The sequence below is a fragment of the Pseudoliparis swirei genome, chromosome 19 (assembly GCF_029220125.1).
Source record: "Pseudoliparis swirei isolate HS2019 ecotype Mariana Trench chromosome 19, NWPU_hadal_v1, whole genome shotgun sequence".
NCBI classification, from domain to species: Eukaryota; Metazoa; Chordata; class Actinopteri; order Perciformes; family Liparidae; genus Pseudoliparis; species Pseudoliparis swirei.
The window spans coordinates 17966135-17992831 of record NC_079406.1 but is presented as its reverse complement, the minus strand read 5'-3'; the positions used below and the strand labels follow the sequence as shown (position 1 = coordinate 17992831).

General features: G+C 42.1%; 3 protein-coding genes across 4 annotated transcripts; 1 reads left to right on the top strand and 2 right to left on the bottom strand.

Annotated features, from left to right (window-relative positions):
* Positions 1-1943: 1943 nt before the first annotated feature.
* efemp2a (EGF containing fibulin extracellular matrix protein 2a) lies at positions 1944-12619 on the bottom strand. Its single transcript, XM_056439758.1, has 11 exons — positions 12446-12619; positions 8436-8655; positions 7304-7352; positions 6972-7157; positions 6299-6421; positions 6002-6118; positions 5034-5153; positions 4805-4924; positions 4509-4635; positions 3857-4052; positions 1944-2806 (listed from the first exon to the last, which is right to left on the bottom strand). Exons 2-11 carry the CDS (start codon positions 8535-8537, stop codon positions 2633-2635), a joined length of 1314 nt encoding a protein of 437 aa, XP_056295733.1. The 5' UTR covers positions 8538-8655; positions 12446-12619; the 3' UTR covers positions 1944-2632.
* Positions 12620-13933: 1314 nt separating this feature from the next.
* fibpa (fibroblast growth factor (acidic) intracellular binding protein a) lies at positions 13934-20466 on the bottom strand. 2 transcript variants are annotated; one of them, XM_056439267.1, is made up of 11 exons: positions 20160-20466; positions 19958-20042; positions 19163-19361; positions 18774-18900; positions 18469-18569; positions 17599-17732; positions 16995-17118; positions 16804-16867; positions 16610-16696; positions 16365-16462; positions 13934-14245 (listed from the first exon to the last, which is right to left on the bottom strand). In XM_056439267.1, exons 2-11 carry the CDS (start codon positions 20040-20042, stop codon positions 14176-14178), a joined length of 1089 nt encoding a protein of 362 aa, XP_056295242.1. In that variant the 5' UTR covers positions 20160-20466; the 3' UTR covers positions 13934-14175. The 2 variants fall into 2 exon arrangements, with proteins under 2 accessions (XP_056295242.1, XP_056295243.1); XM_056439268.1 differs by having other exon boundaries at positions 16995-17103.
* A 2852-nt stretch (positions 20467-23318) lies between these two features.
* On the top strand, positions 23319-25941 carry ccdc85b (coiled-coil domain containing 85B). Its single transcript, XM_056440103.1, has one exon. It carries the CDS (start codon positions 24083-24085, stop codon positions 24683-24685), a length of 603 nt encoding a protein of 200 aa, XP_056296078.1. The 5' UTR covers positions 23319-24082; the 3' UTR covers positions 24686-25941.
* The last annotated feature ends 756 nt before the right edge of the window (positions 25942-26697 follow it).

The window sequence follows — 26697 nt, the reverse complement described above, 5'->3', positions numbered from 1 at the left end:
CACCTCCTACCCTATACTGCACTCTTTAACACCATCACCAGGCTCTGTCATCTTTGTTCTCCATTATCACAAGATGTCAAAGTATGTGCTACCACATATTTCAGACCACGGGAAATAGCTGCAGGCTGCGGTCGCTGTATTGTTCATTATTTGTGAAAAGTTGACAAGTTCACTTTTTCCTCCCACAGGTGTATGAGTTCATGGAAAAACTGTTGAAAATGTAAGCTCACAATAGTCAATTAGGTTATAAAACCAACACTCTCTCCTCAGGTTGGTGCTATTCTTGGCCTGCTGCTGAGAGGAGACCTGTGTGGTCTGCTGCCCCCTGGTGGCGAACTGCTCTCTGCTCTGATTACGTAAAACAGACTGAGTGTGAGTCATCACCCCCCGGGAGGACAGATGGGAGGTGTGCGTGTGGCGTATGCGTGGTGTTTGTGTGTAGGAATGGGCGGAGCGAACCGCAGTGGACTGTGAAATAAGGGCTTTCCCCTTTCTCTTTTTCTCCCACTCTCTTTCTTTAGTTTTTTTTTGTGGGTCAATAGAATCAGTATAAACACAAGTGAAGTGCTGTGACAGTCGAAATAGAATAGAAGTCCGCAGAGCTGCAGTCTAACCATGTTGCCTTGAATCTCTCATTTAAGGATGCTAGGAAGTTGTCTGCCTCTTCCTGACCAAAAATTAAACATGTTTACACGGGAGAGAAATCTAAATAGGACATTGATCTTTCGGTGACAGTGATTTTTGATTTGTAGCTAAGAGATTTCATGCTGCATATTGGGATTGGACGAACATGTTTGAAAGGACATACATCATGACGATGTTAGCTGGTTGTTTATGATGTTACAGAAAGGAGCACATCTTGCTTCACACGGTTGTGTTGAGTGTGTGGATGCACAGAAAAAGGGGGGGGGGGGTCGGTGTAGAAATAGTCACTAGCACCCCCCCGTCAACAACTCTTTTCGGCTCGATGCCGGCGCGCGCAACGGTCAGCTGTATCGGGTGCTGATGGAAATCTCACGCTTGCCTGTCTTCAAAACTTGAGAGCCCTGCTATATATATATTATATATATATAGATATACACACACACACAGTCCTGTGTGTTGCTCTTCTATTGATGATGACCTAATGCACATTTACAGTACCAACCAGTCGGTCGTCATCCTGGTATTTTTCTACCTTTTATAAAACTGAAGAAAAAAAACCATTGTTTGTAGACACGTGCATGAAACTCACCTTTCTGTCACTTTTAAAAAGGTAAGTTTTTTCGAGTACAACGTCTTCTTTACGTCATTGTCGTGAGCTGATCCGTAACATGCTCGTTACTGCCCCCTGAGGCCGAAGGGTCGACAGCACACACAGGCACGTGACCGTCTCTGAGGGCTGCAGTTGTAGTGAGTGTTTCCCCCTCAACAGACACAAGAGGCAGCAGCCCAATCCACACCTGAAAAGTAACTTCAACAAGTGACACAGAGGTTAGATTTATACTTTATCACAAGTGTTTTAATTTTTTTTGTTTGTTTTACCAGAGGAAAGACTTAATGGATGAAGACTAACAGGTTGGTTTGATGAAGGTACATCTGGTTAACTGCCCCACCGCTATTTAAAGAGGCACTGAGATGTTCGCTACAACCATCCTAATGAACTACGGACGGAGGCCTAATGATGAAACATATTTTAATAATAGAACTGAGCTTTCTCTGTCTGAGCCAACTTTTAGCATTGCAAATTAAGAATGTAAGGGCTAATGACTTTCTTTTATAGACTAATCTGGAATTGTTTATAATTAAACAATTGAAAAAATAAACAAATTGCAGTTACCCAGACTGCCCAAGGTTTAGTTTATTGTGAGAAAAGAAAGAAAAAAGCAGCCAATCCTCACTGGGAATGAGAATACAATGTCCTATCACAATGATATTGTAATAACTTTCACTGTGAGACAGAGGAAAAGGTATATTGTTTTATTAGGGTTTTAAATCTTCAACAAAAAACACAATCAGCAATGTGATAAACCTACAAAAGGCAGTGATGGAGAGCATCGGAATGAACAGTGGAGAGGGGAGGAGGAGCGTGGACTGCTGAGGTCTGATCTGAGTGGTTACTGAATCATGTCTGTCAACAGGAAACAGGGCCGACAACAACAAAGTGACAAACAGAGCGGGACCAGAGATAAGGATGTAAACTGGTGAAAACAGATTACTCTAGTGACGCTGGGCGTGAATCACTCCACCTGAAGGCAGACAGAAAATGTGTCACACAGATTTATATATTCATCAGCACCCTGAACAGAAGAAAGAAAAATCCCTTTTCATACACATTCAACGCAGGAGGATGCTCTCCGATAAGTGTTTAATGAAAACAATACAGTAAATATGATAACCTATTTTAAAGCTGTTTATTTGTTATCTGTATGACATTACTGGTACAATGGATTTGTATACTGTACTAAATGTATATGACTGACATGTGTGGCTTTCTTTGGAAGTACAAAAAGCAAAGAGTGTAACATCACAGTGACTGGTTGAACTGCATCGACCACTTTTGTTTTACAGCTTAATTTCCTTTTTTGTATCTGTGTTTCTCCCCAGCTCTTTCTCTCCATCTTTCTCGGTGTCCCTCCACTCTTCTTCTTCTTTAAAAGCTGTACGGTCCAATGTAGATGGAGAGTCTGAGGGCGGAGCTGGTCTGGTAGTTGCCCTGGTAGCTGAGCAGAGGGTTAACTGACACCATCTCCAGGTCCAACGTGTACTCTCTGGGCCCCGACACGGCACGGGCCAGCACCAGCATGGCGCTGATATTATTGATTTGCTGTAGAAGAAGAAATATATTACCAAGTGAATTTCTACGTTCTTTTCCCTTAAAGGAATAAATAGTTTGACATTTTGGGAAATTAGCTTATTCCCCTTTCTTACTAGGAGTTAGATGAGAAGATCAATATCCCTATAATTAAATATAAAGCTACAGACAGCAGTTACTGTAGCTTATAGTTTAGCTTGTTTAAACTAGAATAAGGTGGGAACAGGAAGCCTGCTCTGCCTAACAACACCTCTATAGCGCACTAATAAACAAGTCACTTCTTCTTGTGGTTTTTACACTTTTCTCTGGCACATAACCACACGTTAAACCAATGTGTCTTCATGTTTACCGTACTGACATTAGGTTTTAGTGGGACCATGAGAAATCTTGTTTTTCAAAAATATGCAATGTTATGTTTAATTTGAAGAGGCAAAGTTGTTGATATCTTGTGTAAAAGTAAATGTTTATCACCCTATTTTGATCAATAACACAAGTTAAGTTTGTCTGATTATATCCTCAGAGCTTAAAAACATTTATTACGTTTGATAAAATCAATGCTCATTCATACTGTTCATCCAGTGAGACAAAGCAACAGAAAGGGCTAAGCTATGAATGATGGTAAAAAAATACATTTTAAATATGTCTGCATTGTAATTCACTGTTCAAATACAGCTTTTTGTGACTCTAAAACTCTCTCAAGCTAAACAATCATCTGACCGACACACATTGATTCATTTTATGAGGATTTATTTTGTTAAGATGCACAGATATGAATGAAATCTGGTAAAGTAGGTTTAGTCAGGAAGAAGCCTCAATCATACTGTGTTGTATTTGACAAATGCCCCCACATTTCAAGTCAGTCCAATGTATCCATCAAATGCTAAATTGAGCTTTTGCTTACAGTCAGTGCACTTTAACTCTAAAGCGTGAGGGTCCGGGCACAGAGGATGTCATGTGTATACAGATTGCAAATCCCTCTGAGGCAGATTTGTGAGAATAAAGTTGTCACGCTGGTCAAAGGTTATGTCAGTAGATGCAATCATGCTCCGTAACAGTTCTCACCCTGATGTAGAAGTCTGCGTTTTCATCTCCGGACCGGATGCGGAAGGTGTTGTAAGCCCCTGGAGAGACACTGGTGGCCTGAATCTGGAAGATGTCCGAGGGGACGGAGCGCTCCGAGGTGATGCTCATGTAGCGGTGGACGATGGAGAAAGGCAGATCTCGACAGACAGGCTTATTGACAGGACACACGCAGCGGCTGGACACACACACAGAGAAGTAACTCCACTTCAGTATAATAAGTGCACATTGCATCAATGTGTGGTGCATAAAAACATGAACCGTAGTTCATACATCAGCCAGCAGAGGGAGTAACACGACTAATCCAAACAAATATTGAACAGTAGCCATTTCTTTCCCTCATGTTTTTCTAAAACACATTTTAAACTACCAAATCATCTGGGATATGTTAATAGTGACCCACACCTGTTACCAATCCAACACTTGTAACAGTGTAATAGTTTTCTTATTACACTGGACCATGTTCAGAAGAAAAGGTTGCAAGTTGGACTCATATATGGAAAAAGTAATTGGGTTACCTTGCAGTTCTCAATACAGGGGCTGAGTATATTCTGAGCTGATGGCCAGCACATATTTTAGTAATTGAGAAAAGGTGTGTGACCGTGTACATAAACTTTCACGAGGTGTCACTCACTTCTCAGACACCTGTACATAAGGCTCCTGGCACCGGTTTGTGTCCACACACTGGTATCGTCCGTGGATATTAATGCACATCTGTGTGTCGCTACACTGGTGTTCCCCTGTTTCACATTCATTGATATCTGCAGAAGAAGAAAAAAGCTGCTGACATTTGATTTGAACAAGAACGGTACAAGAATAGAGCGACTGTCGAAGAATGAATAAGCGTTGACTCAGTGCAGCATTTGTGACTGAACGCACAGAGGGGAAGGTGTTCGGACTGGAGGGAGGGAAGGGAGGCGGTGTGCTTACCCTGGCATAGCCTGGTCCCTTGCAGCTGGTATCCCTCTGGGCACATGCAGGAGAACTTCCCTGGTTCGTTGACACACTGGTACTGGCACAGGTAACTGGAGTAGCTGCACTCGTCGATGTCTGTCCAGTTAAACGGCCAGGTGGAGAACAAGAAAAGAAAACAAAGTAACTGTAAAGTTTGTACTATCACTCATATTAATATTTTTTCCACACAGAGTGGGCCTCTTACCATTACAAGCAAAGCCATCAGCTCCCAGTTCATAGCCCTGATCACAGCGACACAGGAAAGTGCCGTACGTGTTGTAACACCTCTGAGAGCAGGGGGCACCCATCTCACATTCATTCACATCTAAAGGGAGGGAGGTCGGTGACAAAGAGTCAAAGAGCGAACACATTCCAAAAAAAGATTATGGATTGAAAAATCTAAATGATTGCTCCACATACATAAAAACCCTGAAAACATGTTTTCTAAATCAGCCTGTTACTTTGAATGATGGGGTCCAGAATGAACACAACTTTTCACACAACAGATTTCTGTACGTACTGTTTTTCTTACTCGTGTAAAGTGAGACGTTGGAAAAGGGCAACATACTGAGCACCAATTGGTATTAGTCATTTTCAAATCAATATGCAATGTTCATTGTGGGGATGTTGTTAATGTTGCCAGACCACCGTCAATTAAATGTAATCAAACCAGAACTGATGAATCCGATAAGACTGTCAAACATTAATACATTTTCTAAAATCGTTTCTTTAACCTATGTTGAGAAATGCTTAAAAGCGTACATGGATTGAGTGTTGCACTGCTAACATTGTTAGACTCAAAAATATTTGATAAAAATCAGGAGGACAAAAGATATTTATCTACACATTCTTCTTCCCTGCCAAAACTTAACGCCCTCATTACCCATAGTGCAACTAGACTGCTGGCAGGAATTTGGCTATGCTAGTAACTGACGCTGAGTCACTTGAGGTCATTTATTTGACTTCATACCTCTGAAACTACAAAAGGCTTTAAGTGACTTGTTTTCACATATGCAGTTCTTCAGAGACAAAGGCTTTCATTTTTTACATTTGAGTAAAAGCCGGAGTAAGATCGCAGTTGATCGGAGGCACGAACAACACTGTGCAGACCTTTTTGTCTGACTTCAAAGACATTGGCTCTGACTGGTGAGTCTTATAACCGTTTGCACTCACCGATGCAAGATCGGTTGTTTCCTGCCAGCTGGAAACCAGGTTCACACTGACAGGAGAAGGAGCCGGGGACATTAACACAGCGATGTTGGCAGTACCTGTACCTGCACTCATCGATGTCTGGGGGGGAGAAATGGAGTCAGAAAAGGGATATTCACAGTCCTACAGGTTATCAAGGTCACTCTTGCGGCTATAACTAACTTTCCCAGAGGCCAAGTAGCAAGAATACAAAAGTCACAGTTGCCAAATTGAAAACCTGCTTAGCTACACCAGTTTAAGGATTAATTCGGATTATCTCACCAATACACTCTGTGCCAACCTTGCGGTAACCACCCGGGCACTGACAGGTGAAGGCACCCAGTGTGTTGATACACTGCTGGCTCGGCTGACAGTCATGTTCGTCTCGCTCACACTCATTGATATCTGTGTTTGTGAGTGAAGTGAAAAAAGAACACAGTGAAGAAAATAAATGTGGTTACTGTGAGCAAACACAGCATCGCAACTAATAAAGGAATATCTAATCTAATCATTCATCATTAAACTGAAAGGCACAGTGTGACTGTTGGAGGGCGGACGATGGCGACTCTCTTCCCCTCATGTGCACCCGGCAGCTGAGAACATCACATCATGTTGAATCATGTTTGCTGTCCCGGATGAACACCTCGTTGTCCTCCAGTGCTAGTCGGCTTCTCGCTTCAAGTCAGATTCTTAAAAGCACAGCAGCTGTCCTTGTGTGAAATCTTCCAAATTCCTCCAGTGTCTGTCTGCCCCCCGTGGACTCGTACTCACTCACACCCACACACTTTGCACCAACACGCAGCCTCCCATCCCAACACCTGCTACGGCCACCTGTCCCTCGCAATCTGTGGCTGCCGTCAATAAACTTAGACAATCACACACACACAAACATGCTTAATGATCACCCATCCTGTGGCCACCTGTCCACCCCCAGACCTACAAACCAGACACCCACCCACACAGCTGTCTCCCTGCGCCTCGTAGCCCAGAGGGCAGGGGTTGATCTCGGTGGGCGTGATGGGGGGCTCTGGGGCCGGGATGACCGACGCAGAGCGGGGAAGGCACAGGTAACCTCCGTAGTGGTTGAAGCACTTCATTTCCCCTTTGCATGCATCTGGAATGGTCTCGCACTCGTTTATGTCTGATGGGAGACGCAGAGACAACTTGTCAGGATTTAATCAAAAGGACAAGACAGAGCAAGGGGAGCAACAGGAATATCCCAGCGGTTACTTTAAACAAGAATCATGTGGTCGAGATGGAATACATGTTGGTAAAAGAGTGTTTTACCTTTGCAGTGCTCAGTCTGATGGTCCCAATGATACCCATCTGTGCATTCCTGCACAAAGCACCAGAGAGAAGGAGAGTGTGAGAAAATGATGGAAAGAAACAGGCATTCTGAGCCAAGTAGTTGCATAATATATTCATAAAACATAATAAATCCCCAGTAGTGGAACTGTAAAAAAGAAGCATAGGATAGAGAAACCTGTTTCCTGTGTAGTGCTGGGCCAAAAAGGCTGTGTGACATTTTAAAATATTTTCCGTAAGCCAAATGTCACTTTAGAAACGTAGAAAATAAATTTATAGCCACTATTTGGAAAAAGGGTTGTTATAATTCTGGAAAAAATATGATGCTGTCAGCTGCATGGAAAGAAGTGTTGCATGAATTAAAGCTCAAATTATCCCAAGTTACGATTACTCTAAAATGTTGGTAAGGGAAAACTGCTGTGGAATATTAAATAAGACATACATGAGGAATTAGGAAATGGAGCTAGGAAAGAAGAAAGAGGATATGAGGTCAACATTTCAACAGAATTTTTATATACACTACCGTTCAAAAGTTTGGGGTCACTTAGAAATGTCTTTATTTTTCAAAGAAAAGCACTGTTTTTTCAATAAAGATAACATTAATCAAAAATACACACTATACATTGTTAATGTGGTAAATGACTATTCTAGGTGGAAACGTCTGGTTTCTAATGAAATATCTCCATAGGTGTATAGAGGCCCATTTTCATCAACTATCACTCCAGTGTTCTAATGGTACATTGTGTTTGCTAATCGCCTTAGAAGACTAATATCTGATTAGAAAACCCTTGTGCAATTATGTTAGCACAGCTGAAAACAGTTATGCTGGTGATATAAGCTATACAACTGGCCTTCCTTTGAGCTTGAAGTTTGAAGAACTAAATTAATACTTCAAATATTAATCATTATTTCTAACCTTGTCAATGTCTTGACTATATTTTCTATTCAATTTTCAATTCATTTGAAAATAAAAGTGAGTTTTCATGAAAGACACGAAATTGTCTGGATGACCCCAAACTTTTGAACGGTAGTGTATCTATCATTTGGAAGAAAGGAAGGAAAAGGAAAAGGAATAAAAGAAGAGAAGCAGGTTGTGATATTTGTCCATCTTTACCGTGTAGGTGTCACTTTCTGTCGGTGGCTGTGAAATAGCACTGCGGAGGAGCACAGACACACATATGCACACGCACACGACTGACACACAAGCACCCTGCATACTAATCCACTAATGTGTGGAAGATGGAACGGTGACACACGTAAAACATGCACACAAACACTCTGCTATCACACAGGTAGCGCTGCTGTAAAGATGAGAGGCAGCCGAGAGGTGGTATCTGCATTTCACAAGGAGACAAAGGAAGACACAAAAAGGCAACATCAGAAACTCACAATCGCAAAATGGTTTGATTCAGCCTGACGCTGTGAGCTGCTCCCACAGCTGACATGGATAAAACAACCATGAATCAATCGTTTTGAAGCTAAGTGCACTGGTGTCCGTTTTTTAAGTAGACTCGTCAGTCAGAAGAAAACAGTTAGCGCCTTGGACTTAATTCACTGTTTTTCAAGCAAACAGTTCCCCGTTGATCGCAGCTGAAAGAAATTGAATGACTCACTCTGCCAGGTAAAAACATAAACATCGTGACGTACTCCATCCTTCAGCTGAAAACAACAAAGTCAACATCATAGAAGTACTTTCATGTTAGCTGCTCACAGAGACTCTCTGTGTCCCCAGACTGGCAGACTACGACTCACTGGAATGATCGTCTCGCCGCTCAATGCCTCCAGATGTTCGGTTCACTGTATCAGAGCCCATAAGTCACGGCCATTAGTTGCATATTTTATAACAACATCTCCTGCTCTGCTGCTTCCATCTGTGAGATACATTTAAAGTTAATGTGTCGCTGTGACAAAGAATCTTTTCTGTAGAAGTGTTGTGTTTGGTCATTGGTGCAAAGTAACCGAGTACTCAAATACTACACATATTGTCAGGTAGTGTGTCTACATTTCAGAGTGTTATCAATACAGTCAAATGTGCAACACGTTGGATAAGCCTTTTTGTGGAAGCCCAGTTTTATATCAATTTATGTTGTGAGTGTGACCCATCATGAGGCCCTGCAGACGCTGTGTCGTCCTAAATATACTGGACCTTCCGATAGGTCTCAGGCTACTTTTGTATTTTATTCTGATGAAGACATTTTCCCCACCGGGTTTAGCTGCTGGGAGATGTGCAGAGTCCTGTGTCAAGGAACATTGATCTGAGAACTCCTGTTAGTAGTTACTTTGATTTTACATACCAAAGAAACAATGTATTGATATAGATTTAAAGCCCTGGGTACCAACACAGGGGATTTGATTAATTTGGCTCGCAAGTTCTGCAAAGTTCTGCTGGGATTTACGTCACCAATAATGATAAAGTTGTAACTAATAATTTAACAGAAGAGCCCCTGAAGTTCAGAGTTGTTTACCCTGTTATACAAGATAATAGCTTTAGTATTACAACACATTATCTTGTGTGTGTAATCGTTCAGTGTACCCATAATGAAAGGGGGATACGCTTTATTTGCTGATAGCCTAATAATTATGTGCTTATGATTTTTTAAAGCAGGACTCATTTGCTTTGGAGGATTCTTTAACTGCAATATTTCTTCTTTCACACAAGTAATGCAAGTGTACACTGTAGAGTATGTTGAGGTAGATTTATAGTGTATTATGTTTGCTGAGTATTCTAAGTATTCTGATGCACTGGGCTTCTTTCCCAGCAGAGACACAGCCGCCCTTCAGTTAATGTTCCTGGAGAGAAGCTATAATTGTTTAAGCTGACTCTAAACATAAACAAATCACCTATTCCAGCTCCCGCAGACCAAAAAAGTAGAAAAATAACTAATTGAGGGAATGAAAAACATTCTGAGAGAGTGCTGTTTGCAGAGCCAGTGAGCTCCAGTTAAAATACATGACAGGAAAGTTATAATCACTGCCTGCCGTATATACGTGCACAGGCTCCGATGTAAACTCAGGAGGCCACATCTGCAGACATGGCTTATTGTTGTCTTTCATGTTGAGACAAACAGAAGGCCGCAGGGTGACGTGGACACACTCAAATACTTGATGGATGACATCACAGGCCATTTGTGAACCTTTGTGTGGTTAAAAGCAGCCAAACATGCCCTCACCCTGTAAGCACAGACGCTAACACATACCTCGGTGCAATCAGGCGGCCGCAGTACGTGACCTCTCTGAGTTGGCCCGTCGGACATTTACAACCAGCAAGAATGTGACCCAAAACCACCCCAAAACAAAACTGACCATCTGTCTGGGGTCCAGACACTCACTGGCTACTGAGAGTGGGCAGTAGGGATGCATGGGTGTATCCCTGATGCCGCTGGAGACCAAGTGGCGGTGGACCTCTGGAATGCCCGTGGCAAGGATGTGGGCGCCAGTTCCCAGCTGGGATGCCCTGCCACGGCAGTGGTTCCCAGAGTATCAGGTTCTGGGAAACCCCCCATGGTCCACATAAGAGGATAGCTGGTGCCAAACCTCCAGCCACTGCTCCCCTCTCATCGTGTAGGTGGATGTCAGAGAATGTGACCATAGAGAATTCATCGTCTGGGTTTTTCGACGTAGAGAGAAACAGGTTGTCTGTGAAACCACATCACGACAAAAAAAGTGTTTTCATTGTTTCTGTTGGTTAGGAATGCTGGTCAGACAAAACAAGAAAATGCCTTGGACTCTGGGAACTTGAGATGGGCATTTGTTTTAATTTTGACATTTACTTGGTGGAACATTTAATATAAAGACTAGTCAGCAGATTAATTGGTAATAGAAAAAAGTTGTTGCCCTGGTAGAACGCTCTGACACCCGTTATATACAGCATCAACAATACTTCTAATATAATTATTATTTTGGGCTCACCCAGCCTCAGGAACAGCAGACTGACCCATTTCTAAATTCACACAGTCAGCAAGATTTTACATGATGTCAGGTGGCTTATAAAAGTGATCATATATGGACCAAAACACAGTCGGACCACACACACACACACACACACACACACAGTGTAAACTGTAGGATGGTCATGTGTTGTCGTGTATACATAGCTAACTTTGTGTTGTTCTGCTCGGTTGTGCGTGGAGCAGCCTGGTTACATGGAGGCCCAGAGGGGTAAAACTCTGTTAACTCTGTGGCAGTGAACCGGCAAATCTACAAGCAGGGGGTCACTATCTCTCTCCTCTCTCTCTCTCACACACACACACACACACACACACACACACACACACACACACACACACCTGTAACTCCTGGAAAACTCCAGTCAGGGATGTAGAGTGGCCTGCAGGAGAAATGCACACACTGTAACTGTAATAAATCCCTGTGGTGCAGTGTTGTTCTCCCAGTGGTGATGCAGCTCTGTTTCCCTGTTTAAAGAGCTGTGATGTATTAGTGGATGCGTACAATGTGGCACGAGATGATGGGCTCTCTGGGGAACTGTGCTTCCTGTTGCCTTTACAATCCCACTGAGTCATTACAGTGATGCTGGGGCCGTCACGTGTTAGCCATTAGGAGCATACAGTATACACAGTGATAAAATGCACTGTCAAATAGTAGTGAGGCAGCATTCTACGCTGTCTGTGATGTTAGCCAGAGTGGTGTGCGTCTGTGTTCCTGGAGCTGCCACCTGTTTCTTCTTTCTGTTCAAAAGAAGCTGCTGCTTTCCCGGAGATTTTAACCGGAGTGACTAAACTGAGATTGTGACACTGACTTCAAATGTTATACAAAAGGGATGTGATGGAAGAACTTTTGTAACGTACTGTGTGATAATACATGGCCTGTGACTCATTACCTCTCTTCTTGTCCATCCCCCTATTACAGTCTCTGAAAGGCAGTGCCAAGAACCAAACTACTCAGACTGGGAGCTACATTATCTTGGCTTTTGTAAGCAGCCATATGAAGCTGGGAGAGCAGAGCTGAGAGCAGAGCAGTGGTGCAACTCCACTGACGTGTATGGCCTGTACCAGAAAAGAAGGTTTCTGAAAACTCTCACAAACATGATCAGTCATCCAAAAGTTGTCTTTGTCATACAAATCTCTTCAAACATGGGTGTCAGACATTAAAGAAAAGGAAACTCACAAATTAATCTTTTTCGGATGGGTCTTCTCCTTCTGACCGGTGTGTCGTTCTGCTGGCTGCGGTCGTCCCGGCTGAGTTGGCGCAAAGAAGTGGTCCCTTAAACTCCTGCCTGTCTGACCCTGAGAGAGTGAGTGGGGAGACCGACAGCTGGAGCAGCTGAACACATGCAAAGGGAGGAAGAGAGAGAGCAAGAGAAGGAGAGGAGAGGAGAGAGAGGGACAGCCCATTCTTACCCCCCACCTCCTCCCCCCTCTGGCCCCCTGCACTGCCATCCTCCACTCTCCAAACCCCCTCTCCCTGACCCCCCAGGATGCAAATTCCTGGTCTGCGGCCCGAATACCAAAATTCCAAATCTGTCCAAATCGCGGGCCGAACAACAACTCACAGATTCACACACTTGCCCCCACATCTTCTTACCCAATGCCCCCTCTTACTGGTCCCACAACACACCTGGTTTCATTTAAACTAAACCCCCGCAAAAGCCCCAAGCTCTCCCCCCCTTCTTCCCTCCCTTTCCCCATTTACCCCCCATCTATCTATACTTACCTCCCCCATCTTTTACTCTTTTTTTCTTTTCTTTTCCATAAAGCGACTAAGGCCTTCGCTCTCGTCCAATCTGACATGCAGGATATTTATAGCCTTGGAGAGAGAAGTTAATGGAATGTGGACAAAAATTAGAGAGTGGAAGAGAAACAAAGTGGAGACTTATTCGGAAAATTTGTCATCTTATTTCTCCGTATAAACTGAAGGCGCTTTATGGGATGAAATGGAGAAAATAAAATACTATCACTATTCTTGACCAGCTTTGTTGGTACTCTGCTTGTACCTGACTAATCCATAACTGCTCTTGGAACAAATTCAGTCGTATTTTGTCTGCTTTGCATTGGGATGTTGCTTAATCCACTTTTTATAAATTTGAGTCTGACTTAACTTAAAGTCAAACCCGTACAAAATGACTGCATGCATCAAAGTTTATAGCGAATCGTCATTCATAGAGATACTAATCTTTAGTTTTAGAGTGCACAATCATGCAAAACACTTTTTAACCTTATGGGAGCAATACTTTTATTTCTCCTCGTGTTTTTCTTTTTTTTCTTAGTAAACCTTTTGTTTTAAATAACTCTACTTAGCCCAATATTGTTTATCTGTCCTTTCTTTCTGGGTGGTGGCAGAGATGGCAGCTGTCATTATGGGAGATGCTGTTAAAAGTCCCACTGAGAACCCCCTACCTGGACCAACTGTGCCCCCCTGGCTGGCCCCTTTGTCCCATGACCACACACAGACACTGGAAGAGGTCTATGACACATGCAGTCTGTTGGCCATATTACATTCTGAAACACTAATTCAGTTTGGTTGACGAAGCAGCGCTTTACCAATCTGCCCTCTTCACTTTTGGTTTAGTTTTTCAGTAAACCTTGTTCCTGGAATGGGTTAAAGATAATAACTCCACCATATAACACTGCAGATAAAACGATAACACAAAACAGCGACATTTTGATGTAAATATGTTAATTTTATTTACAAACAAAATGTACATACACTGCAGGGACTCTATAGGTGCAAAAAGGGAGACTGAAAGCAATAATGGGGCTTCAGAAGCATAACTCATCACCGCTGACCAAACGAAACAAACCCAAGGGTTAAGATAACGGCTTCATGGGGGGGGGAGGCCAAAAAACAAACAACAGAGAAGCATGGAGAAATGAGGGGCGAGCTTTCAAGAAACTGCTTCAGTCGTGATACATTTTGAAGATACAGCTTTTGACAACGCCCATGTATCTGTCCCACACAACCTGGTGTCTGAGGGGCAGAAAGCAGAGAGACAGAAAGAGAGAAAACTGTAAGTAAACGGAGCAAAGAGTAATGCAAGACTCATGACAAACTGTAATTGTGAAATCTGTGCAAAGAGAGTAAATGAGGCAACCGTTGTCCACTCAGTGTAATATGTGGGGGGTGGGTTGTCTGTTTCTTTTTATGAATATGTCTTTGTTAAACATGTAATGGTGCAGGGCTGTGTAAACCCTTAACTACATTCCAGAGTGTTTGCATGAGAAACAAGGTAACTACAGTTTGAGAAATCAGGGGGGAGATAGGGTGACACCCACTGGTGGAGCTGAGACATTAATATTAGAGAGGATTTAAAACACAACTTTATGCTTGAGAAACTTTGATGAGTGCCAAAGTACATACACTACCGTTCAAAAGTTTGGGATCACTTAGAAATGTCCTTATTTTTCAAAGAAAAGCATTGTTTTTTTCAATGAAGATAACATTAAATCAATCAGAAATACACTCTATACATTGTTAATGTGGTAAATGACTATTCTAGGTGGAAACGTCTGTTTTCTAATGAAATATCTCCATAGGTGTATAGAGGCCCATTTCCAGCAACTATCACTCCAGTGTTCTAATGGTACATTGTGTTTGCTAATCGACTAATATCTGATGAGAAAACCCTTGTGCAATTATGTTAGCACAGCTGAAAACTGTTTTGCTGATGAGAGAAGCTATAAAACTGGCCTTCCTTTGAGCTAGTTGATTATCTGGAGCATCACATTTGTGGGTTCGATAAGACTCTCAAAATGGCCAGAAAAAAAAAACTTTCATGTGAAATTCGCCAGTCTATTCTTGTTCTTAGAAATGAAGGCTATTCCATGAGAGAAATTGCAAAGAAAATGAAAATTTCCTCCAGCGGTGTGTACTACTCCCTTCAGAGAACAGCACAAACGGGCTCTAACCAGAGCAGAAAGAGAAGTGGGAGGCCCCGGTGCACAACTCGGCAAGAAGACAAGTACATTAGAGTCTCTAGTTTGAGAAATAGACGCCTCACAGGTCCTCAACTGGCAGCTTCTTTAAATGGTACCCGCAAAACGCCAGTGTCAACGTCGACAGTGAAGAGCCGACTCCGGGATGCTGGCCTTCTAGGCAGAGTGGCAAAGAAAAAGCCATATCTGAGACTGGCCAATAAAAAGAAAAGATTGGTATGGGCAAAAGAACACAGGCATTGGACAGAGGAAGATTGGAAAAAGGTGTTATGGACAGATTAATCCAAGTTTGAGGTGTTTGGATCACACAGAAGAACATTTGTGAGACGCAGAACAGGTGAAAAGATGCTGGAAGAGTGCCTGACACCATCTGTCAAGCATGGTGGAGGTAATGTGATGGTCTGGGGCTGCTTTGGTGCTGGTAAAGTGGGAGATTTGTACCAGGTAAAAGTGATTTTAAATAAGGAAGGCTATCACTCCATTTTGCAACGCCATGCCATACCCTGTGGGAAGCGCTTGATTGGAGCCAATTTCCTCCTCCAACAGGACAATGACCCAAAGCACACCTCCACATTGTGCAAGAACTATTGAGGGAAGAAGCAGGCAGCTGGTATGCTGTCTGTAATGGAGTGGCCAGCACAGTCACCAGATCTCAACCCCATTGAGCTGTTGTGGGAGCAGCTTGACCGTATGGTCCGCAAGAAGTGCCCATCAAGCCAATCCAACTTGTGGCAGGTGCTTCAGGAAGCGTGGGGTGAAATTTCAACAGATTACCTCAACAAATTAACAGCTAGAATGCCAAAGGTCTGCAATGCTGTAATTGCTGCAAAAGGAGCATTCTTCGACGAAAGCAAAGTTTGAAGAAAAAAATTAATACTTCAAATACAAATCATTATTTCTAACCTTGTCAATGTCTTGACTATATTTTCTATACATTTTGCAACTCATTTGATAAATAAAAGTGTGAGTTTTCATGGAGAACACGAAATTGTCTGGGTGATCCCAAACTTTTGAACGGTAGTGTATATTATTTGGTTATTGGTTAGTTTTCTCAAAGAGCTTTACAAAATTCTGGCTTTATTTTTTGGCCCCTGACGAATTAATAGTCCCTGCAAGGTTGATGAGCGTTACAGAATAAAAGCACATGAACTCACTTGAATGTGTCAAGTATGTGTGCAGAGTTGTTGTAGTGAGTAAGGTAGAGTCTTATGTCCGCAGCTGTCCATCGGTCGGAACGACACGGCTCAATAAACTGGGGGAGAAAAAAAGAAAGAGGGGAGGAGACGTTACATCAGTCTCAAAGGCAGACTTTAAGACTGGACTCAGAAATATAAGCTGAATGATCTGTCTTTGCGTCGAAGACATAAAGATAGAAAATACATGTTGTCAAAGTACACACCTTCTCCACAAGATCAATGAAGAAATCTCTGACATCCTTTGTGTTGGTTAACTTTGCAGCAATGTTGACAAGGCCTCTGGACAGATTCTACAAGAAGAAGCAAATAATTGCATTAAAAAACAATTGTTTCCTTTCACTGTAGAAGTTACTGACTGGTTACATGTGTGATACCCCGAGGTTGTTATTTCTCTCACCTTAAAATTAGTCTCCATCTCATTAAAAGCTTTAGTCTTTCCTCTGAGAGCTGTACAGACCAGACTGAAAAGAGGGGCGAAAGGAAAAATGAGAAATTGCCAATACAAGTGTGTATACAATTCAATTGAATGCCCATTTAAAATGTAAAAATAGCAAAAAACATTCAGATTGTTCTTTATGTTTCTGTTACCTCTTGTGTTGATCCAGCAGATCTTTGTCTGTGATTAAAACCTTAAGTTCTTTCAGCTCTTGTAAAAACTCTTTATCGAGATCCACGTCCATGTCTTCCACCATGTTATCTACAAAGTCAGACACTGTCAAATATGTTCAAAAGAGGTTTTTTTTTCTTTCAACCATCATCACTGCTTATCCCTTTTTCTGACGAGTATTACCAGACTGGTTTACCCCAATGAACATTGTTCACTTTACACATTTTAATTTCATCTTCACTGTAATAGGATCTGCACAACCTGAAGGACCTCTGGTGGTCAGCTGGCCTCACTGACAGAGGCACTGCTCTAAATGTTCCTTATTCTTAATAGCCAACATTGACAGCATACCTATTATTCTTATGTGAGACATGTCTTTAAAGTCCTCTATATATAGTTTTAAATGTTTTTTTTCTATTTTTCTTGGATTCGCCTCAAATGTATCAATCTGTAAACCTCAAACTAAGACACATTTAGATAGTTTCAGGTGATGAATGTATTTGTTACATAACTGAATAAACTGTTTCTTTCATCTCAGATCAAAATGGCAACAACCGAATGAAGGAAACAAGACGGATGGCTCACCAACAGCCCCAACAGTCCAGTTGCTGATAAGCTGCCCAGCACAGAAGGCAAAGTCCTGGAATGTGAGATATTGCAGCTTTCTTTTCCCCGTCTCAAAGCGATTGTTGGCAAAGAAAACAATGGCAGCATAATCCCTAAAATAAGCGAAAGAGGCATTATAGAAGCTAACAAATATATACACTACCGTTCAAAAGTTTGGGGTCACTTAGAAATGTCTTTATTTTTCAAAGAAAAGCACTGTTTTTTCAATAAAGATAACATTAATCAAAAATACACACTATACATTGTTAATGTGGTAAATGACTATTCTAGGTGCAAACGTCTGGTTTCTAATGAAATATCTCCATAGGTGTAGAGAGGCCCATTTCCATCAACTATCACTCCAGTGTTCTAATGGTACATTGTGTTTGCTAATCGCCTTAGAAGACTAATATCTGATGAGAAGACCCTTGTGCAATTATGTTAGCACAGCTGAAAACAGTTATGCTGGTGATATAAGCTATACAACTGGCCTTCCTTTGAGCTTGAAGTTTGAAGAACAAAATTAATACTTCAAATATTAATCATTATTTCTAACCTTGTCAATGTCTTGACTATATTTTCTATTCAATTTTCAATTCATTTGATGAATAAAAGTGAGTTTTCATGGAAGACACGAAATTGTCTGGATGACCCCAAACTTTTGAACGTTAGTGTAGATAGAGACCTTTAATGTGTTCACTAGTTTAAATAACCCTGACTGCTAGCCTTCACAGGAGAGGTTTTATTAGAGTTAGCTAAAAATATAAACCCATGGAGGAATTCCTCATAACAAGTACAACAACACAGAGGCAGTCAGGGAGGTTTGAGTGCTGCTCTTCACACGGATACCTTGCAAGCTTGTCAGAAAGCAGAAAGTGGTGACGTATGTTCTCCACCAGGGGTCCCTTCAGCTCTTCCACAACTTTAAAAACACGCTTGAAGTTGTCAAACTGAAATTAAACAAGTGATGCATGAGATTTAATACATTTCACAACATGTATAAAATATGCACAAAATATGTACATCTGACAATGAAAGATGTTAATCGAAAATATTAGAAGGGTCAAGATTTCAGCTTGTCACTAAAACAGCAGTAATTATTTAAAAACTGAAAACAGACAAGCTTTGTCGCGTCTTTGTGGTGTTGCTCTTACCTGTCGTCTGCAGCTTTTCAGTGTCACACCTGTCTTAGCTCCAATATCGTCCAAGTCTTTCTTGGTTCCTTTGGAGAGTTTCTTTCCCAAGACCTCACGGACAAATGCATCATCGAAGGTGTAATATCTAAATATGGAAATACAATTGACAGAATGGATTCTCCTTTATTATGTCAGGAAACTACAATAAAGTAGTGGTGTAAATGCATGTTGTGGTAATATCTTCCTTGAAAGAGGAATAAGCTAGTTCAAGGAAGGGGCCTATTTCAAAGATGGAAAACAACATCAATCTTGATTAAATGCTGACAATAAGATGTTTCGTATACCCTAGGAAACTGCAAAAACATCAGAAAATGTAAGGTGTCAACATTAGAGCATCATTATTGCACCTCTCTATGAGCATGGCTTGTTGATGAGGTGGGATCTGGAACAGTAGCTGGTTGCCTAGTTTGGATGGACTGTGCAGCAGACGCTCACACATCTGGAAAGTCCTGTACTGGTCCATGGTGTCACTCAGCAGAACATCTGCACTGGCCTCACACTCCTCCATCACTCCTCCATCCATTCGCACCTTCACTGCATCGTTCACTGTTGAATAAATCAGACACGCTTGGTGATCCATTTGTGGCTGTGGTCATGTGTAATAATAACCTGTACTAATAAAGCTGTTATATGTAATGAACTGTACTAACAAAGCTGTTATATGTAATAACCTGTACTAACAAAGCTGTTATATGTAATAACCTGCACTAACAAAGCTGTTATATGTAATAACCTGCACTAACAAAGCTGCTGGTGTAAATATACAGCAGCACTATACACTTTACATGGGCTTCTTCTAATGTAAATATATACATGTTGCAATATGTGTGCAACTCATTGTAGGTTTCATGATGTGTTTTTCAAACTTGTCACACCTTTAGAGGTTTAAAATCTTAATTTATTAAATGTACGACCCCTCAAATCATTCTTGTGACCCCTTGGTTGGTCCTGAATACCAGATTGGGAACCACTGCATTTGTATTATATGTCCAGCGATAATACAATAAAACAAACCCTCATTGTGTGCATCTTTGTGAAATAACTCCAACGAACCAGGCCTATGTATAAGCACCTCTACTCATCAGGATGTCCAGTCTGCTGGACTACATTGTGATAAGGAGAACCACCAATCTGACTCTTACCTGTGTATCCATCTAACCAGAGCTGATACACCTCCTCGTCCATGATGGTGGTGTTGCCCACGAACACATCGAGCTCCATTGTCATCTGAGTGGTGACATTAAAGTAGGTGGGTCAGGAGATGTTTAGTTTAGCATCAGTAACGTTAGCCATCAGCTGTCAGCTTCTCTCAACGACACTTGAAATACCAAACACACATTATACCTTGGTATGAGTGTTGCCCGACCCGGTTCAAGCACCGAACTGCAATCAAAGCTGAAAAGTAAAGTAACCGGTGAAATACTATTGGCTGAACTTAAACCCTCTAGCCATGGCCGCCTAGCAAGCTCCCTCCATTAAAGGCTGGCTTCTTCTCCGAGCTATGCGAGCAGCTACAGCGGAGAAGTAACCGGCAACCGGACAACAAAACGATAAACTGAGATAAAGAAAGTTAGCGCACGTGGCTTGAAAGACGACCGTCTACCTAATGGCAGCTACTGTAGTGCTAAGGATGATCGGTGTCAACAACCGCAGTTATGCTTAACGGACTTCCGGTTGTTTAACGTCACCGGAAACGTTCGATACATGCCTGTCCATGTTACTGTCAATGTCTATTTTATGACATCTTATCCAAACAAATTGACTGGCCTTTTGTTATTGAATGTGTTGTGTTGTAATCCTAATTTCGAGAGTCAACATACTTTGTATGTTAAATTGTAATTTATTGTTAAAGTGCAAATCAGAGGAAGTGTTCTCGCATACAGTAGAGTATAGTGAATATTTTACAGTATCCTACCAAAATTCACACCCGAGCACACATAAAAGCACTGTTACCAGATAGCCTGCTGATCCTAATGCATCGATTGTGTATAACATTTTATTTTTTTGTCATTTAACCAATTTGGAGAAATTATGCTTTTATTTTGAAAGTCTTTGAGCGGTAGAGTCATTTTTGCTGAAGCATCCGTTTTTTTGTCAGTCCGGTACTTCCCCTGTCATAGCTTCGTAATTATCTACTATTTGCATGGCTTCCATAATCTTATTATCTACGTTCTTTTCCGCTTCATTTTCTCTTTGATTCGCTACATTGTAAAACTGAACGTTCCAACGAACACAGACGGTTCTGTGCGTTCGACTGGTGCTGACTGTTCAGCTGGTTTGAGCGCTTCCGTCACAGTTTAGAGCCAAAGCAGATCGACGCCTCTCATCCTTCGTGGTTAAAATGTGGCACAATCCCGATATGATAACGCTCCTAAATTATGTGTCATAATAAAAGTAGGCCATTATCTTGTCTTTGTCCTTAAGGTTCAAATGCAAAGACACACTATTTTTCCAGACCAAATGTAGAACATTTAATAATTCAGGGCTCTCAAGTGTCACGCATTGAGCGTGAGACTCACGCATTTCGGTCTTACGTCACGCACTCCCGCCACACATCGTATTTCTCACGCTGAAAAAAACTCGGCTATTTAATGTTTTAATGTGCCGCAGCGCGCCAACATGAGCTGGTCGCGCTGCCCTCACCGTGGAGGAATCAAGCGCTCCCCTGGAGTTCTCACAATAGCCAATCCGAAAAAAACCCGTATCTGTTGTATCTGGGTAAGATTTTATCCAGCAACCAATGAAAATAAAGCATCCTGGAATTGCGCGCGACTGACTGATATCCGAAAATTTCTTTCTTGGGGGGGGGGGGGGGGGGTGCTGATGGAAATGTCACTCTTGCCTGTCTTCAAAACTAGAGAACCCTGATAATTATACATGACCACTGATGAAAACAGAAATGGTCAGCGTTTTATTGGTTTCTAAGAAATAAAGTTGATTTGAATTGGGTATATTTTAGGGATAACTTTTCACAACACCACTAAAGGATGACCACCACTTTAATCATGATGCTATGTTTACCTTGGGTTGTTTTATTTCATTCCCCTGTGTTCATCCTCCCACTTCTAAACCCAAACCTAAAGCTGAGGGTGTCTTGTCTTTCCCAGCAGCATGACAACATGTGTTTACCCAGAACCCATAACGAGCTTCAAAGTTAGCCTGTGTTTAATCCTGTTGGCAACCATTCATTTTACGTAAGAAAGCCATCAATGGCGAGAAAAAAATCTAACTATATGAATGATAATGCGCATGAGTCAGCTATGCAGTAACCAATTTCTGCCCTTCGAATTTGTGCTCTTAAGTTAATTTAAAATGTGTATGATCCAAGATCTGTGTGAGCACAAGGCCTCATGCCTCGCTAGCTGCGTGCTCTCTTTTCCTCTGGCGATTAATCTAAATAAATCCCTGTAAATCCCTCTCCTCGCCCTCCCTTTTGATGTTTCTGTATGTGTCCTTCAAAATCACAACATAAGGGGAAATGACTCAGTCAACATTGTCGGATGTCTCGCTGCACATCGACACTCTCACTTCTAACCCCACATGACACCCTGATTCCATCCACAGCTCCCTCTTGCACGGTTAACACCCTACATTGTTATGGCCTCAGCTAAACAATGGAGGTGGGACAGAGGGCGGAAGGATGTGGCTGAATGCCTCAGCATAAATGGAAAAAAGCCTGCAGTCACACTTTCCGCCAATGTTCTTTGAAAAGAAAAGAGTAACCAGAAGTCACTCATGATCCGCATTGTACTGTACATCTTTCTTGTTGTGAACTTTAAAGGCATGAAGGGCCTAGTGATGTACCTTCTATGTTTTGCAAAGGCTTGGGCAGGGCTAAGATCTGGTCATAGTCTTTCATTTTTGAGGATGATGAGACCAAGCCGATCAGATAAACCAAGAGGCCCAGACCTTTCCTAATAATTTCCTCCAAGAAGTGTGCATATTCATGTTGTTTTTGGTTACGGCATGATAAAGGTAAAAGTTAAATCCAAATGGGGGCGCACAAGTTTCTCTGAGAGCACATGCAGCAGATCTTCCCCCTCATATCTGGATGATTTTCATAGCTCAGACAGACAGAGTTAGATCAGCTGGATCACTGAGCTGTTACCATTGACTACTATGCCAAAGGCCTATGCTATGCAAAGAGCCTCGATGGAAACCACCAACATTTCCAATTGCTGTCTAACCGACGTGTCAAAACAGAAGTCATTGCAAAAAGTGAATCTTCTGGGCAAAAACATTCAAAATAACATGCATGTTGTTGAGGAACATGATTGCGTTCAAACCAGACAAAGACACCTTATAATAAAAGTAAAAACGGTGATGAGTACGAAATGTACATTGAAGTGAAACACAATGCATTCTCATTTTCATAAAAATAATACGTAAGAAGTCGATGCATTTATGTTGAAGGCGCCAGTGACTGTTTCCGGTAAAACTCCAGCTTCACGAGCAGCTCGCGGCTTGTTGGAGTCTCAGCCGTGAAAGTGGCGGAGGCGGACATTGTTGTGGTAACAGTCCAGCCCCAGAGGATGAGCAACGATGATGCACTTATTCTGAGCGGATAAAATGCGAGATTGGATTTTTATTTGTTTTGTTTGTTCGTTTTTATCTCAAGATTAGTCGTTTGTAAAGAATTGAGGAGGAAAAGGCTCCGCACCGTACGGACTGATCACCACCAGGGAACGGAGCTCATTCAGCCGAGGCGAACGGAGCACAGCCTGGTGAGACGATGCCAGCGACGTGAAAAATACAACATCTGCAGGGTGTGCGTCCGACATAGGCTGCTGGATTAAGCCTCCGTGGATCGACCGGTCCTTTGTACAGAAAGGCCGACGGAAAGCCCGCGGGGCGGCGGTTGCATTCAGATACCGAGAGAGGAGGTAAAAGACAGTTGTATTCCTGGAGGCCTTTGGAGAACACAGTCTGCTGCTGAGAAGATGACAGATTGACATTAATGTGGGTTCGCGGCGCTACACGACCTCATTAAGACATCGTCCACGGAGAACTAGCTTCAGCGCAATATAGGGCGTAAATCACAGCGCCTTGGAGAAAGCCATCTAAAACAACGAAGATCACATTTTTGTGCCATGATTTGGCCTCCGGTTCTGTAGTGAGTGCATGGCTGAAATCTGGAAAACACTGTATGCAGAGGAAGAGGATGTGATGGCTCTGTGTTAAGCAGTGAAGGACCCAGCTACACCAGCGCATTTAATTCATTCTCAGGTACCTTCTAGGTGTAGTTTTTTAAAAATTTATTAAATAACATGGGTAGCGACGGTGAGATCATAAATAGAGAGCTGTCAAAGATGTCTGACGAGGATTTGCTAGCGTGCTCTAAAGAAGAGCTGGTGAGCCGGCTGCGTAAAGAGGAGTCGGAGAAAATAGCAGCTCTCATCCAGCGAGGACGGCTGATAAAAGAGGTAAATAAACAGCTGCAGGGACACCTCCATGAAATCAGGGAACTGAAAGTCATCAATCAGCGCCTGCAGGAAGAAAACGTGGAGCTGCGGGACCTGTGCTGCTTCCTGGACGACGACCGGCTCAAAGTGAAGAAGCTGGCCAGGGAATGGCAGCTTTTCGGGCATCACGCTGCTAAAGTGATGAGGGAGGACCTGGGCGGTTACTTGAAAAAGCTCGCCGACCTGGAGCGCATGCAGGGCGGGCTGGTGAAGGAGAATTTGGACCTGAAGGAGCTGTGTCTGGTCCTGGAGGAGGAGTGTGTCAGCAGGAGTGACTCCAGCCCCGGAGGGTCCACCGAGCTCAACCTGCCCTGTATGGTGGCCCGGGACCTTGGGGACGGAAGCTCAAGCACAGGCAGCGTGGGAAGCCCAGACCAGCTCCATCTGGTGTGCTCACCTGATGACTGATGGCAGGTTTATGTCAGAAGTCAGGGCTTCACTGACTCAAATAAGGAATCTGTAGACTAGGGACTGTGTGATGGACAGAATGGAGATACAGAAGCTTTGTCAGACTATACAAATCAATTTGGTGCAAAAGCATCAGAGCCTTCTGAATGCTGCAAAGATTTGTGTGCCACCAGGTTTAGACTCGACAAAGAATTTACCACTATTGACATTTTCAGGACTTTACAAAGACATTTAATAGATGTTTGCCAGATGATTATGTATCCCAATTTTACAGTATTTGTTTTCTAATGAGTCCTCTGTTTTGGGGAAACTCTGCTTTTTCAATTGTCTGTTGAAAAAAGAAATGGGACCAAAAGAATGGGTCCCATAAAACAAAATTATCTCATGCACTGGACTAGCCTACACTGGTAGAAGCCTTTTTTCTATAATGCACTGGAAAGTGTTATCATGGATCTTTAAATCACAGATCTAAAGATTCATTTCAATCCAGTTTTGAGCCATATTTAGTCCACTGAATTCCAATAGCACTGAAAAAGATGAGTTGTGATAAAAGAAAAAAATGAAACTATTTGATATTTGCTTTTGCTAGATGCCCAATAATGTGTACTATTTTATGCACTCTCTTCCTCAGGACAGGATTGGAGTGCCATATGTGCATGATGATTGTCACAATGTGTATAGGCCTGTTATCCAGTCTGATGTGAGGGCCCTCAGGGTTACTGTGGGTGGGGCTGCTGTGCATAATATACATGTGCTAGAGTCGGAGTATAGAGCCAGCACACATGTTAGGGTTTGGGATCAGGCATGGTATGTCCTTGGACCTCACTCAGAGCTGAACTGAACAAGTTCTGTCACTTTTTTTAAAATCCAACTGGAAACTCTTTGTATCAAACTGGAAAGTCTACACGTTTTAATGATTTATATTCTATTCAAACCAAGCTGTTGAAATTCACTTGTATTACTTTTCTTACATTGTTGTTGATGTTCAATTAGCATATCACAGAGTTTGTTTCGGTTGACGACGGTCAGCTTTGTCTTCTGTAACTCATGCTTTGTATTTACCTCGTAACATTAACTTTGACTCTTCTTTATCTTGATTTATCTGTATTAACTAGCATTAGGCTACTAACCGATTTCAGTTTAAATCATAGATAATGCACATGGATTAGAAAAGGTTTATTTTGTGGTTAGCTGTTTATTGGTGGGCTATGCTCGTAGTGCATTGAAGAGCTTTAAATACAGTGGGTATGACACTTTGTGCTGTTCTGACCTTTCTTTATGTGTTTGACTTTGCACAAACAAACATTTCCACATTTACATGACACAGAATGAATGAATGAATCATTTCTGCACTTTTAGTTTTGACCTTCGTGTCAAAACCAACTGCACTTGATTGATGCTCCCGTCATGTCACACAGACTGACTTTCTGGATGTTCATCAGTTTTATTTTTGGATCTCAGTCCGGAAAGCTGAAGAGGACAGTAATGCTTTTAACCACTTAGCGATGCACAGACGTCCTGTGACAGCAGCAAACACACTGATTTTTTTTCTCCATCATGCTCTAGACCTCTCAATCTGACTCATCTCATCTCCATTTCTCTCTCCAACCCCATTTTAGCAGAGCAACCCAATTCCCTCTGAGCCATCTATGTTTTAGCAGGAGATTTGCTTGTCTTTTTGGAAATGGAGAAACAGAGAGCACAGTATTCATGGTTGAGGGGCATAGAGCGGCCATTGATTTCAGTATAATCACTTCTAACAAGCGTCAGTAAAGGGGTTGGGATTATTTTCATCTAATATATTTATCTCAATTAGTGATTTTATCTCAAATGTTATGAAGAAGAGAGAAATGTATCCATTATAACTATAGGTTAAAGGTTGTCTTCTTTCAACCAACACCAATGATATAAAACACTGCAGCACATCCTCACACTGGATAAGTTGCCACCTGAGAATATTCACCTCTTATTTTTTCTTGATTATTCTCCAAATATCCGCAGACCAATCTCCT

What these genes read in the sequence shown, in the direction of transcription:
- efemp2a (XM_056439758.1), bottom strand. Translation starts at nt 8,537, where the DNA reads ATGCAGGGTGCTTGTGTGTCAGTCGTGTGCGTGTGCATATGTGTGTCT. An exon ending in CAGAAAGTGACACCTACACG is followed by an intron (nt 7,353 to 8,435) that starts GTAAAGATGGAC and finishes TGCTTTGTGCAG; the next exon opens with GAATGCACAGATGGGTATCA. An exon ending in ACGCAGACTTCTACATCAGG is followed by an intron (nt 2,807 to 3,856) that starts GTGAGAACTGTT and finishes CTTCTTCTACAG; the next exon opens with CAAATCAATAATATCAGCGC.
- fibpa (XM_056439267.1), bottom strand. Translation starts at nt 20,042, where the DNA reads ATGACAATGGAGCTCGATGTGTTCGTGGGCAACACCACCATCATGGAC. An exon ending in AGATGGAGACTAATTTTAAG is followed by an intron (nt 16,697 to 16,803) that starts GTGAGAGAAATA and finishes TTCTTCTTGTAG; the next exon opens with AATCTGTCCAGAGGCCTTGT. An exon ending in CACATACTTGACACATTCAA is followed by an intron (nt 14,246 to 16,364) that starts GTGAGTTCATGT and finishes TCTGCCCCTCAG; the next exon opens with ACACCAGGTTGTGTGGGACA.
- ccdc85b (XM_056440103.1), top strand. Translation starts at nt 24,083, where the DNA reads ATGGGTAGCGACGGTGAGATCATAAATAGAGAGCTGTCAAAGATGTCT.